At 47.5% G+C, this 16,077-nt stretch overlaps 1 protein-coding gene across 1 annotated transcript in view; it reads right to left on the bottom strand.

Moving 5' to 3' along the window:
* The window catches only part of LOC121278750, a 77,227-nt gene that overhangs the window by 13,819 nt on the left and 47,331 nt on the right, over positions 1 to 16,077 (bottom strand). Inside the window, exons 2-4 of the mRNA XM_041189145.1 lie at positions 14,413 to 14,591; positions 9,394 to 9,538; positions 2,206 to 2,511 (exon numbers count right to left, since the gene is read on the bottom strand). Of these exons, the coding sequence (XP_041045079.1) occupies positions 2,206 to 2,511; positions 9,394 to 9,538; positions 14,413 to 14,591 (630 nt within the window). The remainder of the gene's footprint in view (positions 1 to 2,205; positions 2,512 to 9,393; positions 9,539 to 14,412; positions 14,592 to 16,077) is intronic.

The raw sequence follows: 16,077 nt of genomic DNA, 5'->3' as shown, positions 1-16,077 counted from the left end.
TTCCTTCAATGCCGCTGGGTCAAAATCCTGGAACTCCCTCTCTAACAGCACTGTGGGTGTACCTACACCACATGTTCTGCAGCGGCTCAAGAAGGCAGCTCACCACCACCTTCTCAAGGGGCAATTAGGGATGGGCAATAAATGCTGGCCTAGCCAGTGAGGTCCACATCCCATGAATAAATAAAAAAAAGAACCACAAAAGGTTAGTGTGCAGGTACAGCAGATAATTAGGAAAGCTAATAGAATGTTATTGTTTATTGTGAGGGGAATTAAATACAAAAGTAGGGAGGTTATGCTTCAGTTATACAGGGCACTGGTGAGACCACATGTGGAGTATTGTGTACAGTGTTGGTCTCCTTATTTACGGAAGGATGTAAATGCGTCGGAAGCAGTTCAGAGAAAGTTTACTACAATAATATCTGGAATGGGTGGGTTGTCTTACGAGGAAAAGTTGGACAGACTAGGCTTGTATCCACTGGAGTTTAGTAGTGTAAGAAGCGATTTGATCAAAACATCCTGAGGGGTCTTGACAGGGGGGATGTGGAGAGAATGTTTCCTCTTGTGGGAGAATCTAGACCTAAGAGTCACTGTTTAAAAATAAGGGGCTGCCCATTTAAGACAGAGATGAGGCGAACTCTTTTCTCTCAGAGGGCGGAGAGTCTTTGGAACTCCTTTCCTCAAGAGGCGGTGGAAGCAGAGTCTTTGACATTCTTTAAGGCAGAGGTAGATAGATTCTTGATAAGCAAGGGGGTGAAAGGTTATCAGGGGTCGGTGGAAGGTGGAGTTGAGGTTGCAATTAGATCAGCCATGGTATTATTGAACGGTGGAGCAGGCTCGAGGGGCAGAGTGGCCTCCTCTTGTTCCTAATTCGTATGCACCACGTTGTATGTCTGTGCAGTAGGTCTCATGAAGAGGGTCAGAGTCTTACTTGGTTGAACATTAAATGTTTATTGATAACACATATCTATGTACGTACATTCAGGGTACAGCCCAAGCTATGAACTAACTCCTGCTTGCCTGTACATAGGTCTCTGTCGAGTCCACAACTTTCTAGCCTCAGGTCATATGTCTCTTTACAAGACACTGTGTGCGGTATTGTTCCCCAGTCCCACGTTAACCCTTGCTGTGCCAGATACCCTTACACTACTAGAAGCAACAGAGACATGAGGAAAAACTTTTCGTGCAGTGAGTGGTTAGGATCTGGAATGCGCCATTTGAGAGTGTGGTGGGAGGCAGGTTCAATTAAGGATTATTATCTGAAAAGGAAGAATGCACAGGGCTATGGGGAGGAGGCAGGAAAGTGGCAGCAGGTGAACTGCTCCTTTGGAGAGCCTGCACAGACTCGATGGGCGGAATGGCCTTCTCTTGTGCTGTAACCATTCTGTGATTGGGTGAACAATAGAAATGTATCGTTATGAAGTCTTTAGCATTATAAAATGCCCCAAAGCACTTGACAGGAGCATTAGAAAACCAAGTATGAGACTGAGCCACATAGGAAATAATCAGGTTAGAGGTTCTAAAGCTTAATCAATGAGGTGGATTTTCAGGAATCTTTTAAAGGGGGGAACATGAGGTGGAGAGGTGCATGGGGGTGGGGGGGGGGGGTCTTCCAAAGCTTGTGACCTAGGCAGCTAAAGGAACAGCCAATGTTGGAATGATTATGATTCGGAATGTACAGGAGGCCAGAATTAGGGCAGCACAGATATCTCGGAGGGTTGTGGAGCTGGAGGAGATTACCGAGATAGGGAGGGGCAAGGCCCTGGGGTGATTTGAAAACAAGGTTGAGAATTTTAAAATCAAGGCACTGCTTGACAGGGGGTTCAATGTAGGTCAGCGAGCACAAGGGTGATAAGGGAACAGGACTTGCTGCGAGTTAAGACACAGGGCAGCAGTTTTGGATGAGCTCAAGTTTACAGAAATGATTCAACTGCAAGGCCTGAATTTAGTGCTACTCCTTCCAACATACAATATTTGTCCATCAGCAGTTTTAACTATACCTGGAAAGTCTTGTGGGTCACTGGGTGGCGTCCCTGTCTCTCAGCTCAGGGTTCAAGTCCCGCTCCAGGACTCGTTGGCCGCAGAAGGAGTGTCCATGACACGGTTCAAACAGCTCTGACAATCAGCCTCCTAATTCGTCCAACATTTCCCCACTATTCCCTAAAGAGCGAAGGAAAAGTACGTGTGAAGAAACGAAACGAACCATACCTGGACAGAGTTGAGGTGGCAGTAGCCATTGAGGGGGAAGCGGATGACATGTGTGGAGTCGTGATTCCAGCCAGCGTTGATGGAGTTACACATCACGTCCCCAATTTCCGGGAACACCTCCTCGATCAGGGCCTTGTCTCCGCTCAGAGTAATCCGCTCCCCTAAGTCGGGGGCCACTCGCACCACCAGACACTCACATGGCCGTGAGAACCGGCCCAGCTCCCTCTCCTGTTTCCACCGCTCCAGCTCAATTAGCATGGGCTGCAAATGGAAGTACTTGGCCTCTTCGTATAGCAAACTGTAATCCTAAACACAGCACAAGCAACAAAAGGTGCTTTAGAAAGTTGGCTAATACTAAAATACATCCTCAGGCATTTGCACTACATGCAGTGATAGACTTACTGACACCACAGATACACATAAAAAAAAAATGAAAGACTTGCATTTACGTTAAGGCTCCAATCAGTGACATACCTGGTCCCAGCTGAATGGAGGTGGTTAGGTAATTGAAAGAGAAAAAAGTCAAGGCTTGCATTTATATAGCGCTTTACATGACCACCGAATGTTTCAAAGCACTTTACAGCCAATTAAGTCTAGCCCTTGTTGCGAGGCAGGAAATGCAGCAACCAATTTGTGCACAGCAAGCTCCCACAAATAGCAATATGATAATGACCAGATCATCGGTTTCTGTGATGTGGAGCGAGAGATAAATCTTTGGGCAGGACACTCTTCAAAATAGTGCCATGAATTTTTACATCCACCCAAGCAAACAGAGGGGGCCTCGGTTTAACGTCTCATCCGACAGACGGCACTCCCAGCTGCGCAGCACTCCCTCAGTGCTGCACTGCAGTGTCAGCCTCGATTTTTGTGCTCAACGCTTGCATTTGGAGGGACCTGGGTGTCCTTATACGTAAAGCGCCAAACAGGTGTGGCAAGCAATTTGAAAGACAAAATGATATCGTAGTATTTGTTACAATGGGGTTGGAGCATTGGAATAAAGATTTTATTATACTTACAATGATAAGGCCACACACCTGGAGTAACGTGTACAGTTTTAGTCTCCTTATCCAAAAAGATCCAGAGGGGACTTGACAGGGCGGATACTAAAAGGGTGTTTCCCTTCCTGAGAGAGACCGGATCTAGGGACCTCGGTTAAAAATAAGGGCGCTCCCATTTAAGATGGAGATGAAGGGAAATTTTTCTCTTGCGGGGGGTCATTAGCCTGTGGAATTCTCTTCCCCAGGGAGCAGTGGAGGCTGTTGTGAATATTTTTAAGGCTGAGTTAGATAGAGTCTTGATTGACAAGGGAGTCAAAGGTTATCAGGGGTAGACAGGGAAGTGGGGTTGAGGCTCCAATCAGGTCAGCCATGGTCCTATTGAACGGCGGGGCAGGCTTGAGGAACCGAATGGCCTACTCCTGCTCCTAATTCCTACGTATGTATGTTCTTGAAAAGGGTTACATTGCCCTAGAGGGAGTGCAATGAGGGTTCTTCAGATAAAAGCAAAATGCTGCGGATGCTGGGAATCAGAAACAAAAACAGAACATGCTGGAAATGCTCAGCAGGTCTGTCAGCGTCTGTGGAGAGAGAAACAGAGTTAACGTTGTGAGTCCGTATGACTCCCCTTCACAGACTTGTTCATGGGATGAGGGGGTTGTTTCCAGAGGAGAGATCGAGTAAACAAGGCATATTCTGGAGTTTAGAAGCGAGGGGTGATCTAGCTGCAACATATAACATTCTTAAGGACAGATGCCGAGAAAATGTTTCCCCCTGGCTGGGGTTACAGCCTCAGAATAAGAGGTCGGCCCTATAGGACTGAGATGAGGGGAAATTTCTTCACTCAAAGGGTTGTGGATCTTTGGAATTCTCTACCCCAGTGTGCTACTGTGGTGGAATATATTCAAGCCAGAGGTCGATTGATTTTTTCCACACTAAAAGAATTAAGGGATATGGAGATGGTGTGGAAGGTAGTTGAGGCAGAAGGTCAGTCACGATCGTGATGAAGGGTGGAGCAGCCTCGAGGGGCCACAGCTCCTCCTCCTGCTCTTATTTCTTGCCTCCTTTGTCAGTCAGGGTTACCAGCCTTGATTCTACACAATCTCCACTTGACGCACTTTACTGGAGAAATGATCAATTTGTATCCCTGCAACAATCATCTATTGGGAGGCATTGCGGCAACTTTGGTAATGTTTGCTGCTGAATCTTCAGTCGACTCTGTAAATAGTCTCCCTAGGCTGATAGCTCTGCCTTGCCTCCAACTCAGCGGCTGGAACAGGGGTACGTTTAGATTAAGGCCTTTCACCACCTCAGGAAGTCCCAAAGCTTCTTGCAGTCAGTGACATTTTGAAGTGTAGCCACTGTTGTAAGTAGCAATCGTGGTAAACAGTTTGCAGACAGCAAGATGCCACAAACACCAAAGAGATGGTGACCAGGTCTGTTTATTTTTTTTTTAAGAGATGCTGCTTGACAGGTAAATATTGGCCAGGACACTGGGAGAACTTACCATCCCCATCAGATAGGATTTCAAACAGACCTAACAACTCAAAAGTGGGCACACGAGGCACAATCTGTAGTCTCGTGACAGGAATATCCCCCACTCTACCATTACCATCAAGCCGGGGGATCAACCCTTGTTCAGTGAAGAGTGCAGGAGGGCATACATACGAACACCAGAATCAGGAGCAGGACTAGGCCAAGAGCAGCACCAGGCATACCTAGAAATGAGATGTCAACCTGGCGAAGCTATAACACAGGACCAGTGGCATGCCAAACACTGGAAGCAGCATGCGAGAGAGAGAGCTAAGTGATCCAACAACCAACTGACCAGATCTAAGTTCTGTGGTCCTGCCACATCCAGTCGTGAATGGTGGAGAACAATTAAACAACTAAATAGAGGAGGAACCTCTACAAATAGCCCCATCCTCAATGATGGGGGAGCCTCACACATCAGTGCAAATGACAAGGCTGAAGCATTTGCAACAATCTTCAGCCATAAGTGCCGAATGGATGATCCATCTCAGCCTCCTGAGGTCTCCAGCATTACAGATCTTTAGCCAATTTGATTCACTCCATGTGATATCAAGAAACTGCTGAAGGCACTGGCTATTGCAAAGGCTATGGGCCCTGACAACATTCCGGCAATAGTACTGAATATTCATGCTCCAGAACTTGTCACACCTCTAGCCACGCTGTTTCAGTACAGCCACAACACTGGCATCCACCCAGCTACGTGGAAAATTGCCCCAGTGTGTCCTGTCCGCAAAAAGCAGGACAAATCCAACCCGGCCAATTACCACACCATCAGTCTACTCTCAATCACCAGTAAAGTGATGGAAGGGCTGTTAACTGGGCTATCAAGCGGCACTTACTCAGCAATATTCTGCTCACTGGTACTCAGTTTGGGTTCTGCCAGGGCCACCCAGCTCCTGACCTCATTACAGCCTTGATCCAAATATGGACAAAAGAGCTGAACTCCAGAGGTGAGGTGAGAGTGACTGCTCTTGGTATCAAGGCAGAATTTGACCGAGTTGGGAATCAGAGGGAAAAGCTCTTCACTGGTTGGAGTCATATCTAGCACAAAGGGAGATGGTTGTGGTAGTTGCAAGTCAATCATCTCAGCTCCAGGACATCACTGCAGGAGTTCCTCAGGGTAGTATCCTGGGCCCAAACATCTTCAGCTGCTTCATCAATGACTTTCCCAACATCTTAAGGTCAGAAGTGGAGTGTTCGTACAATGTTCAGCACCATTCGAACTCTTCAGATACTGAAGCAATCCATCTCCATATGTAGCAAGACCTGGACAACATCCAGGCTTGGGCTGACAAGTGGCAGGAAATATTTGTGCCACACATGTGCCAGGCAATGGCCATTTCCAACAAGAGAGAATCTAACCATCTCCCCTTGACATTCAATAGCATTACCATCACTGAATCCCCCCACTATCAACATCCTGGGGGTTACCATTGACCAGAAACTGAACTGGACTAGCCATATAAATACTGTGGCTATAAGAGCAGGTCAGGTGCTGGGACATCTGCGGCCAATAACACCTCCTGACTCCCCAAAGCCTGTCCACCATCTACAAGGCACAAGTCAGGAGTGTGATGGAATACTCCCCACCTGCTCGGATGAGTGCAGCTCCAACAACACTCAAGAAGCTTGGCACAATCCAGGACAAAGCAGCCCACTTGATTGGAACCACGTTAAACATTTACTCCCTCCATAACTGACAGTGACAGCAGTGTGTGTACCATCTACAGGATGCCCTGCAGCAACTCACCAAGCCTCCTTCAACAGCACCTTCCAAACCCGTGACCTCTACCATCAAGAAGGACAAGGGCAGCAGATAGATGGGAACACCACCACCTGGAAGTTCCCCTCTAAGTCATCCTGGCTTGGAAATATATCCCCGTTCCTTCACTGTCGCTGGGTCAAAATCCTGGAACTCCCTCCCTAACAGCACTGTGGGTGTACCTACACCACATGGACTGCTGCGGCTCAAGAAGGCAGCTCACCGCCACCTTCTCAAGGGCAACTCGTTATGGGCAATAAATGCTGGCCCAGCCAGCGACACCCAAATCTTAAGAATTAATAAATTTTAAAAAGTAGAAAAATACATCTATTTGTTTGAGAGTTAAGGAAGCATCTTTTTACAAATTAACAAAGGGGTAATTAACACTCATATTTGGATAGGAACAGGAGGTGGCCAATCAGTCCTTCAAATCTTTTCCATCATTCAACTAGACCATGGTTGCTCTGTATCTTAACTCCATTTGCTCGCCTTGGTTCTATAACCCTGAGTGCTTTTGCCTAACACTATAGATGCTGGAAATCAGAAATAAAAACAGACCTGAGAAAGAAAGATCAGTGTGTTCTGAGCAGAGAAAAGAGACATTGAGGGATCCATGCAGAGAAATGATGAAAATGACTTGAGCAGGTTCAGAAAAAAAAGTGAATTGGAATGTTGGCCTCTATCTCAAGAAGGCTGCAATGCTAAGGGTAGAAGTTATCTGAAGGTGTGTGAAGCTCTGGTTGGATCCATTCGGAGCTCTGTGTTCCATTTTGGGCACCACTCCTCAGGAAGGATTCCACTAGCCTTGGAGAGGGTGCAATGCAGATTCACTGATAAGAGCGTTTAAAGGGTGCATTAGGGTTGGGGTTCTGAGTGCAAGTTGCAAAAACAAGGCTTGTATTCCCTTGAATATTAAGGGGTGATTGAATTGAGGTGCTTGAGATGATTAAAGTAACTGATAGGGTAGATAGAGAGAAACTATTTCCTCTTGTGGGGATAGGAGGGGCTTGGGAAGTCCAGAACAAGGGGGGGGGATGACATTACGATTAGAGACAGGTCATTCAGGGGTGAAACCAGGGAACACCTCCCCAGACAAAGAGTATTTTAAATCTGGAACTCTTCCCCACAACAAGCTTTAGACTGGGGTTGGGGGTCCAATGAAAATGTTAAAACTGCGATTGGTAGAGTTTTGTTATGGATTCAAGACGGGTAATTGGATTTAAAATACACATCAGCCATGATCTAATTGAATAATAGGACATGTTTGGTGGGTTGAAGGGCCTTCACCTGTTCCTGGGTGTTTATCTTTACTGTAAAACTGACTTGTTGAGATTTCTCTGCATGTCCCAGAATTGTGCATGAAACAATTCTATGTTAAAATATTTATTCTTATCGATTTGACAGATATTACCAGTGAATGAAACATTATCCTATTTTTGTCAACCAGCGTCAACATCAGATGCTTCCAGGTTAGGATATCATGGGCAGATGTAGAATCAAAATCCATCTCCATGGCTTCAACAATGCATCGAAAACCAGCTTTTGGCAAACACAAGAGCAGAGATGTTTCATTTTCCTACAACAGGTATTCGTGTGGTTGTACATGATTAATCTCCTCCAGCCCCATAATCCTCTGACATATATGCACTCATCTAATTCTGACTTCTTCTCTATCCCTAATTCTAATCGCTCCAACATTGGAGCTCATGCCTTCAGCTGTCCAGCCCCTAAGGTCTGAAACACCCTCCACAAGCCTCTCTGCCTCTCCATCTCTTTCTCTTCCTTTAAGACATTCCTCAAAACCTAGCTCTTTGACCAAGCTTCTGGCCATGTGCCGTAATAACACTGCATGTACTGCTCCTGTAATGGGATACTTTTTACATTAAGTTGTTAATGTATTACACGTTCAGAGCCGTAGCTCTGAGACCTGAGACCACTGGAGCTGATTTCCTGTTTAGGATCTTATGGCACAGGAGAGATAGGAGATTTACGAATATACAAATAAAGAGCAGGAGTAGGCCATTCAGCCCCGCGAGCCTGTTTCTAATATGATCATGGCTGATCTGATAGTAACCTGAAATCTGCATCCCACCTACCCTACCGATAACCTATTGCTAACCAAGAATCTATCCACTTCTGCCTTAAAAATATTCAAGGACTCTGCTTCCACCACCTTTTCAGGGAGAGAGTTCCAAAGACTCACCATCCTCTGAGAGAAGAAAACTCCTCCTCATCTCTGCTCCAATGGGTGACCCCTTATTTTTAAACAGTGACCCCCTCGTTCTAGATTCTTCCTCAAAAGGAAACATTCTCTCCACCCCCACCCTGTCGAGACCCGTCAGGGCTTTAAAGGTTTCAATCAAGTTGCCTCTTGCTCTTCTAAACTCCGAAATAAACTGAAGTCCTGAATAAATAAAGTCAAACATTACAGGATCACACAGTGCAGAAGAGGCCCTTCGGCCCATCGAGTCTGCACCGACACGTGAGAAACACCTGACCTACCTACCTAATCCCATTTACCAGCGCTTGGCCCATAGCCTTGAATGTTATGACAGTGCCAAGTGCTCATCCAGGTACTTTTTAAAGGATGTGAGGCAACCCGCCTCCACCACCCTCCCAGGCAGCGCAGTCCAGACCGTCACCACCCTCTGGGTAAAAGAGTTTTCCCTCATGTCCCCCCCCCACCCTAAACCTCCTGCCCCTCACCTTGAACCTCGTGACTGACCCTTCAACTAAGGGGAAGGGCTGCTCCTTATCCACCCTGTCCATTACCCCCAGTGAGCTTATTGCCAGTGCTGTAGCTCGATGGAAATTGTGGGGAGAATTTCACCGCCAGGTCCCCAATTCTAAAACTGCATCTTTGTACGTTAGCGGAGGTTTCTGGGCGTGGCAACGTACCTTGAAATCGTCAGGAATGAGGAGTTTTGAAGTGCGAAGGAAGTTTAAAATGTAACGGAACATCTGACCATCCCTGTCAATGAAGTAATGCTGCTTCAGGCTGTCCAGGACGATGGGTTCGGTTCCATCGAAGAGACGACCAATCCTGCAACGAGAGAACTCAAGCGTTGGACATCCGGATGGTGCCTAAAGACAAACTTAGGCTGATGACAAGTTATTGGGGGAGGCAACAGAAACGGGGCAGAATATTTCACAAAAGCAAAGGCAAGTTGGCAAGGAGTTGCTCTTAAGTTAACGTCGGGCTGCGTCACCTGTTTCTTAATTATTTGTTCAAGCCTTAAACTCTTTCATTCCGTTAACAGAATGGTACCGGCACAGGAGGAGACTATTCAGCCCGCTGAGCCTGTGCTGCCCCTTTGAAAGAGCTACACTATTAGCCCCACTCCCGCCTGCTCATTCCCCACGGCCCTGCATTTTTACCCCTCCAAGTACTCGTCCAATGCTTTTTTTTTGAGAGTTACTATTGAATATGCTTCCACCAAGGCAGTGCATTCCGGATCACAAACACCTCGCGGCTTAGAAAAACATTCTCATGCTCCCCCCCCCCCCCACCAACCTTGACCAGAAGTGGGACCCACAAAAGCTGCCAATGGCTGGCTTTCTAACAGGGCCACTGCTAGATAACTTTTTCTCGCCTGCAAGTAATCTCTGGCGATCAGGTTAGCAACGAGCAGCCAGTCTGAAATCTCCAACCCTCAGAGCCAGATCTCCCAAGGACAATAGAAATAACCCATCTGCTAAGGAAAAGATGCCCACTCCTGGTTTTGGGAAGGAGCCATGGTCACTGTGGATTGGTTGCTCCTGCAAGGCAGAGCAGGGGTCTTCAAACTGTAAGCCCTGTCTGTCCAAAGCTGATCTCAGCCCCACCTCAGTGGCTAACACACTGGTTTCGGAGTCAGAAGGTCATGGCTTCAAGTTCAAACCCATAGCTTTAAGTAAAAAAAATAAATAAATTCTGGGCATTTGTCGAGGGAGCGCCGTGTGAGGGGCCGGTGTTGAGGGAGCGCTGTATGAGGGGCCGGTGTTGAGGGAGCGCCGTGTGAGGGGCCGGTGTTGAGGGAGCGCTGTGTGAGGGGCCGGTGTTGAGGGAGCGCCGTGTGAGGGGCTGGTGCCGAGGGAGCGCCGTGTGAGGGGCTGGTGCCGAGGGAGTGCTGCATGAGGGGCCGGTGCCGAGGGAGCGCCGTGTGAGGGGCCGGTGTTGAGGGAGCGCTGTGTGAGGGGCCGGTGTTGAGGGAGCGCTGCGTGAGGGGCCGGTGCCGAGGGAGCACCGTATGAGGGGCCAGTGCCGAGGGAGCGCCATGGGAGGGGCCGGTGTCGAGGGAGCGCCGTGTGAGGGGCCGGTGTCGAGGGAGCGCCGTGTGAGGGGCCGGTGTCGAGGGAGCGCCGTGTGAGGGGCCGGTGTCGAGGGAGCGCCGTGTGAGGGGCCGGTGTCGAGGGAGCGCCACGTGAGGGGCCGGTGTCGAGGGAGTGCCACGTGAGGGGCCAGTGTTAAGGGAGCGCCACGTGAGGGGCCGGTGTCGAGGGAGTGCCACGTGAGGGGCCGGTGTCGAAGGAGCGCCACGTGAGGGGCCGGTGTCGAGGGAGCGCCACGTGAGGGGCCGGTGTTGAGGGCGCGCCACGTGAGGGGCCGGCGTCGAGGGAGCACCACCCGAAGGGCCAGTGTCGAGGGAGCACTGCCCGAGGGGCAGTAGTGAGAGTGCCGCACTAATAGATGGGGTGTTAAACCGAGGCCCCATTTGCCCTCTCAGGTGGATGCAAAAGACCCCATGGACACTATTGTGAAGAGGAGGAGGGAGGGGAGGGGAGTTCTCCCCAGTGCCCTCAGCTATCATCATCTCCAGGGCAGACCATCTGGCTTTCTGTGCAGTCATTCATCCTGGTTCCCTTCTAGTCGATCTCCTCTGCACCTTCTCCAAGGCCTTGACATTTTGTTCTAGAGCGTGGCTCCCAAAATTTGGTGCAGGACTCTGGCTGCGCTTTGAGCCACTGATTTATAACGCGCTAGCTTAGCCCTTGTCTGGATCCTCCAGCCCAGTTACCAAGTTAAGTGGGTTTCGTCTGAGGGAACATTATTCTCGAGGAGCCCCCTGTAGTCTTCTCAACAGTGAAACAACCAACTGACGAATGATTCCCAATTCTCAGAGAGAAATGGGCTGTGTTTAAATCATGCACACAAAGGGCACAGATGACATTTACGCAAAATGAAAAATCAGTACAAGGTTGTACACATCTTGCAGCTTCTATTTTGCATCAATAACTTTAAAGGTGATCACATTGGACAGCAATGTGTAAGAAAAGCAAGATAGAAGGGGGACACATTAAAAATCACCGGAGCATCTGTAAGATCACTCATCTGTCGGAACATAGGGCTTAGGAGCAGGAGTAGGCCATTCGGCCCTTCGAGACCTGCTCTACCATTCAATAAGATCATGGCTGATCTGGGTTTACGTATATGCATGAATACCAAGGGAGTCATGGTTAATCTCTCAGGCTGGTTTCAGCCTCAACTGGAGCACTGTGCCCAGTTCTGGGCAGCATGCTTTAGGGAGGATGTCAAGGCCATTAGAGAGGGTGCAGAAATGATTCATGGGAACGTTTCCAGGGATGAGGAGTTGTGTGGTTAGACTGGGGAGGGTGGCTTGCTTTAGAGAAGGCCGAGAGGAGATTGGTTCGAGGTGTTCAAAACCATGGAGGAGTCTGGGCAGAGTAGATCGGGTCAAAAATCGGAGCACACAGAATTAAGGTCATTGGCAAAAGAATGAAGGGTGATATGAGGGAAAACATTTTTATGCAGCGAATGGTTATAGGGTCTGGAACGCATGGCCTGAGAGTGTGGTGGAGGCAGGTTTGATCATGGCTTTCAAAAGGAAACGGGGTAATTATCTGAAGAGAAAAAAGTCACAGGGCCACAGGGAAAATATGGGAGGTGGAGCTCTTAGAGCTGGCATAGATGCAATGGCTGAATAGCCTCCTTGTGTTGTAACCATTCTATGATTTAAAAAGGAGAGAGAGACACTTGGGAAAGCACATACAGAAAGAAAGGGGGTACTGGCATTTATATAGACCCTTGCACAGCCTTGCAATGCTCCAAAGCACTACACAGCCAGTGAGGTACTCTTGGGGTGTGTACAACGTCTTAATATAGGAAATGTGGTAGTCAATATACAGAGAGCAAGATCCCACAAACAGCAACATGATAACTATCGGTCAGGACACTGGGGAGATCTCCCTCTACTCTTACTCAAGATTGTGCTGTGGAGCCTTTGTGTCCACCTGGGAGTGCATTCATGGCCTTGGTTTCAAATCTCAACTCAAAAGGCAATGCCCCTCATCGTGCTGCACTCACTTAGTCCTGGCACTGAGATCATCTGGATTATGCTCAAGCCTCTGGAGTGCAGCTTGAACCCACGGCTTCCTAACTGAGGGCGGCTGACACCATACAAACCGACCTTATACCAGCAGGTCTTCTGTCTGGATTGATGCTGTGGCCACAGGAAGATCTGAAAAACCTTGGAAAAAAATTATTTTCCTGGAAGTCCAAATTAGTTGGATCTAGTTTGTAGAAATCTCCATTCAGGAACCCACAAAGTATATGTACTGGACTACGAACTCCACGTCTACACTCTGGATCTCCCAGGCCAGCCTCTCATCTTTGACCTTCTCCAGAGATAATCTCATCCGAAGCTCTGATGCCATCTCCTAACTCGCATCAAGTCTTGTTCACCCATCACCCCCCTCGCCCACCCCACCACCTGTGCTCGCTGACCTCCCACTAAGTCTGGCATAACCTCAATTTTAAAATTCTCATCCTTGTTTTCAAACCTCTCTGGAGCCCCACTCCCTTCCTATCTCTGTGATCTTCATCAGTTCTACCATATCTCTGCGCTCCTCGAATTCCGGCCTCTTGCACATTGTGGACTTTGTTCGCTTCACTGGGCTGCCAAGGCCCAAAATCTAAAATTCCCTCTCTACCCCCTTAAAACCCACCTTTTCAACCAAGCTTATTGGTCATTGGTCATCTATCCTAACATCATCTTGTGTGATTCAGCATCCAATTTTGTCTGATAACTACTCCTGTGGAATGCCTTGGGACGTTTTTAGCAAAAGGTGCTATATAAATGCAGGTAGCTACAGTTATCAATTCCCAGCTCGCAGTGAGGATGAGAAAATGGGGTCTGGGTGGATATTTTTTTTTGCTTCAGAGGGAGTGCAGTGTCGATTTACCAGAATGATACCTGTTATCTTAAGGGTTATTTTACGAAGAGAAATCACACAAATTAGGGCTGTGTTCCCTGGAATTCAGAATGCTAACAGGGTGGTTTGATCATAGTTTTCATGGTTTTAAAGAGAACAGAGAGAGAGAAACTATTTCTACCGGCTGGGGAATCTAGGATTAGGGGGATCATAGTTAAAATCAGGCCTTTCAGGAGTGAAACTAGGAAACACCTCTACATGCAAAGGAGGGTAGAAATTTGGAACTCTCTTCCAGAAGCCATAACCAATGCTAGATTAAGCGTTCATTTTAAAACTTAGATTGATAGACTTTTGTTACCAAAAGTATTAAGGGATAAGGGACAATGGAGTTAGGTTACAGATCAGTCATGATCTCAGTGAATAGCAGAACAGGCTCGAGGGGCTAAATGGCCTCTTTCCTGTTCCTAATTTTATTCTAAGGGTGGCATGGTTCACCCCAGAACATACATCATAACGATTTTAAAGAAACAAATATGTATATTGCTAAAGAGACAGACATGTTGCTGAAACTTCAGCACCCTCTTCCCTTGTAGTATAAATTGTTGTGATAGTTTGAAATTTGGCATTCTTGCATTTGTCCTGATGAGGGCAAGGTGAAAAGCTTTGACGACAGGTCCCTCTTTTCAGCAATATTTAAGCTCTGTGCTACCAAACAGTCAGTTGTAAGCAAATATGTGCCACTTTACAATCTTTTTCCATGTTTACCTTGAATCAGAAAACTTAGTTAGCGTTGCCAAGCTACTGGTATACATGTGACCTCCCACATCAATGTGCACCGGGGCGTTGGATTTGGTGAGTTGCGCTGGGGTTGGGATCCCCTGATTAGTCAGCGGAGATACGGGAGACCTGGTCAGCAGGGGTCTTGACATGTTGTGTCGACTGTCCTGTAAGGAAATGGTCACAGTCAGTCAGTCAAACCCACCTGGCTAAGTTAGAGCTGCAAATTCAGAGCAAAGCGTTTTAACGTGAGATTAACAACACTCGAGGCTTAAATGAAAAAGGACAGGTTATACTCACTAGGTAACTTTGCAAAATTTACTCAAACCCTGCCCTGTTCTGCATTAAACAAACCTCTTAAGTTGTTTCCTCTAAAAGGTATTAATAGAGCCACTGACAGGTTTGCTGCCTTAGAATTGTGGCAACTTTTGCAAATAGCAAACTTAAGCAGATTTAATATTATTAACTGGAGATGCAACTCAGAAAGGAGCAAGTTTTAAACTGAGGACTAGAAACTCTGAAGGTGCTGTCAGCTCCCACATCATATTTCAGCAGCCTTCAGTCCAACACAAGATAACTGTACCTTTTACAGTGATTTTTAGAGAAAACTGAGTCAATGAAAACAATGCCAAAGAACATTAATAAAAGAACTTGCATTTACATGGTGCCTTTCACAACATCCCAAAGCATCTTACAGCCAAATGAAGAACTTTCAAAACGTAGCCACTGTTGTAACACAGGAAACGTGGCAGCCAATTTGTGCATAGCAAGATCCCTCAAACAGATTAGTGATAATGAGTGGGGATCTGATTGAAACTTACAGAATACTGAAAGGCCTGGATAGAGTGGACGTAGGGAAGGTGTTTCCATTAGTAGGAGAGACTAGGACCCGAGGGCACAGCCTCAGAGTAAAGGGAAGACCTTTTAGAACAGAGATGAGGAGAAACTTCTTTAGCTGAAGAGTGGTGAATCTATGGAATTCATTACCACAGAAGGCTGTGGAGGCCAGGTCATTGAGTGTATTTAAGACTGAGATAGACAGGTTCTTGATTGGTAAGGGGATCAAAGGTTACGGGGAGAAGGCGGGAGAATGGGGTTGAGAAACTTATCAGCCATGGCCTAATTTCCTATGTCTTATGGCCTTATGATAATGACCAGATGGCCCCATAAGACGGCAGACAGGGTCTCAGCTTAATGTTTCATCCCAAAGACGGGCACCTCTGACAGTGCAACGCACTCTCAGTGCTGCACCAGCAGTGAATTCAAGCTAAAATTTAGAGTGCGATTTGAGCTCACAAAGCTACCCAACTGAGCCACGGTTGACACCAATCAATGGTTTCAAAAGGAACCTGGACAGGCGCTTGAGGGAAATTAACTTGCAGGGCTATGGGGATGGAGCAGGGGACGGGACTGACCCGACTGCTCAACAGAGAGTTGGCACGGAAGCAAAGGGCCAAACAGCCTCCCTCCCGTAGCTTTGCAACTCGATGGCTTGAAAGAGACTCGGGTTCTTTCCTTGAAGAATGTGGAATGCGCTATCAACTGGTGCAGTTGAGGCATCTCGAACGGATGCCTTTAAGGAAAAACTACATAAGCATGAGGGAGAAAGGAACGGAAGGGTACGATCTTGGGGGCGAGGCAAAGTCGGAAGCA

Source organism: Carcharodon carcharias, chromosome 6 (genome assembly GCF_017639515.1).
Source record: "Carcharodon carcharias isolate sCarCar2 chromosome 6, sCarCar2.pri, whole genome shotgun sequence".
NCBI lineage: Eukaryota > Metazoa > Chordata > Chondrichthyes > Lamniformes > Lamnidae > Carcharodon > Carcharodon carcharias.
Note: the sequence above shows the minus strand (reverse complement) of the source record. Positions and strands in the feature narration are given on the sequence as shown.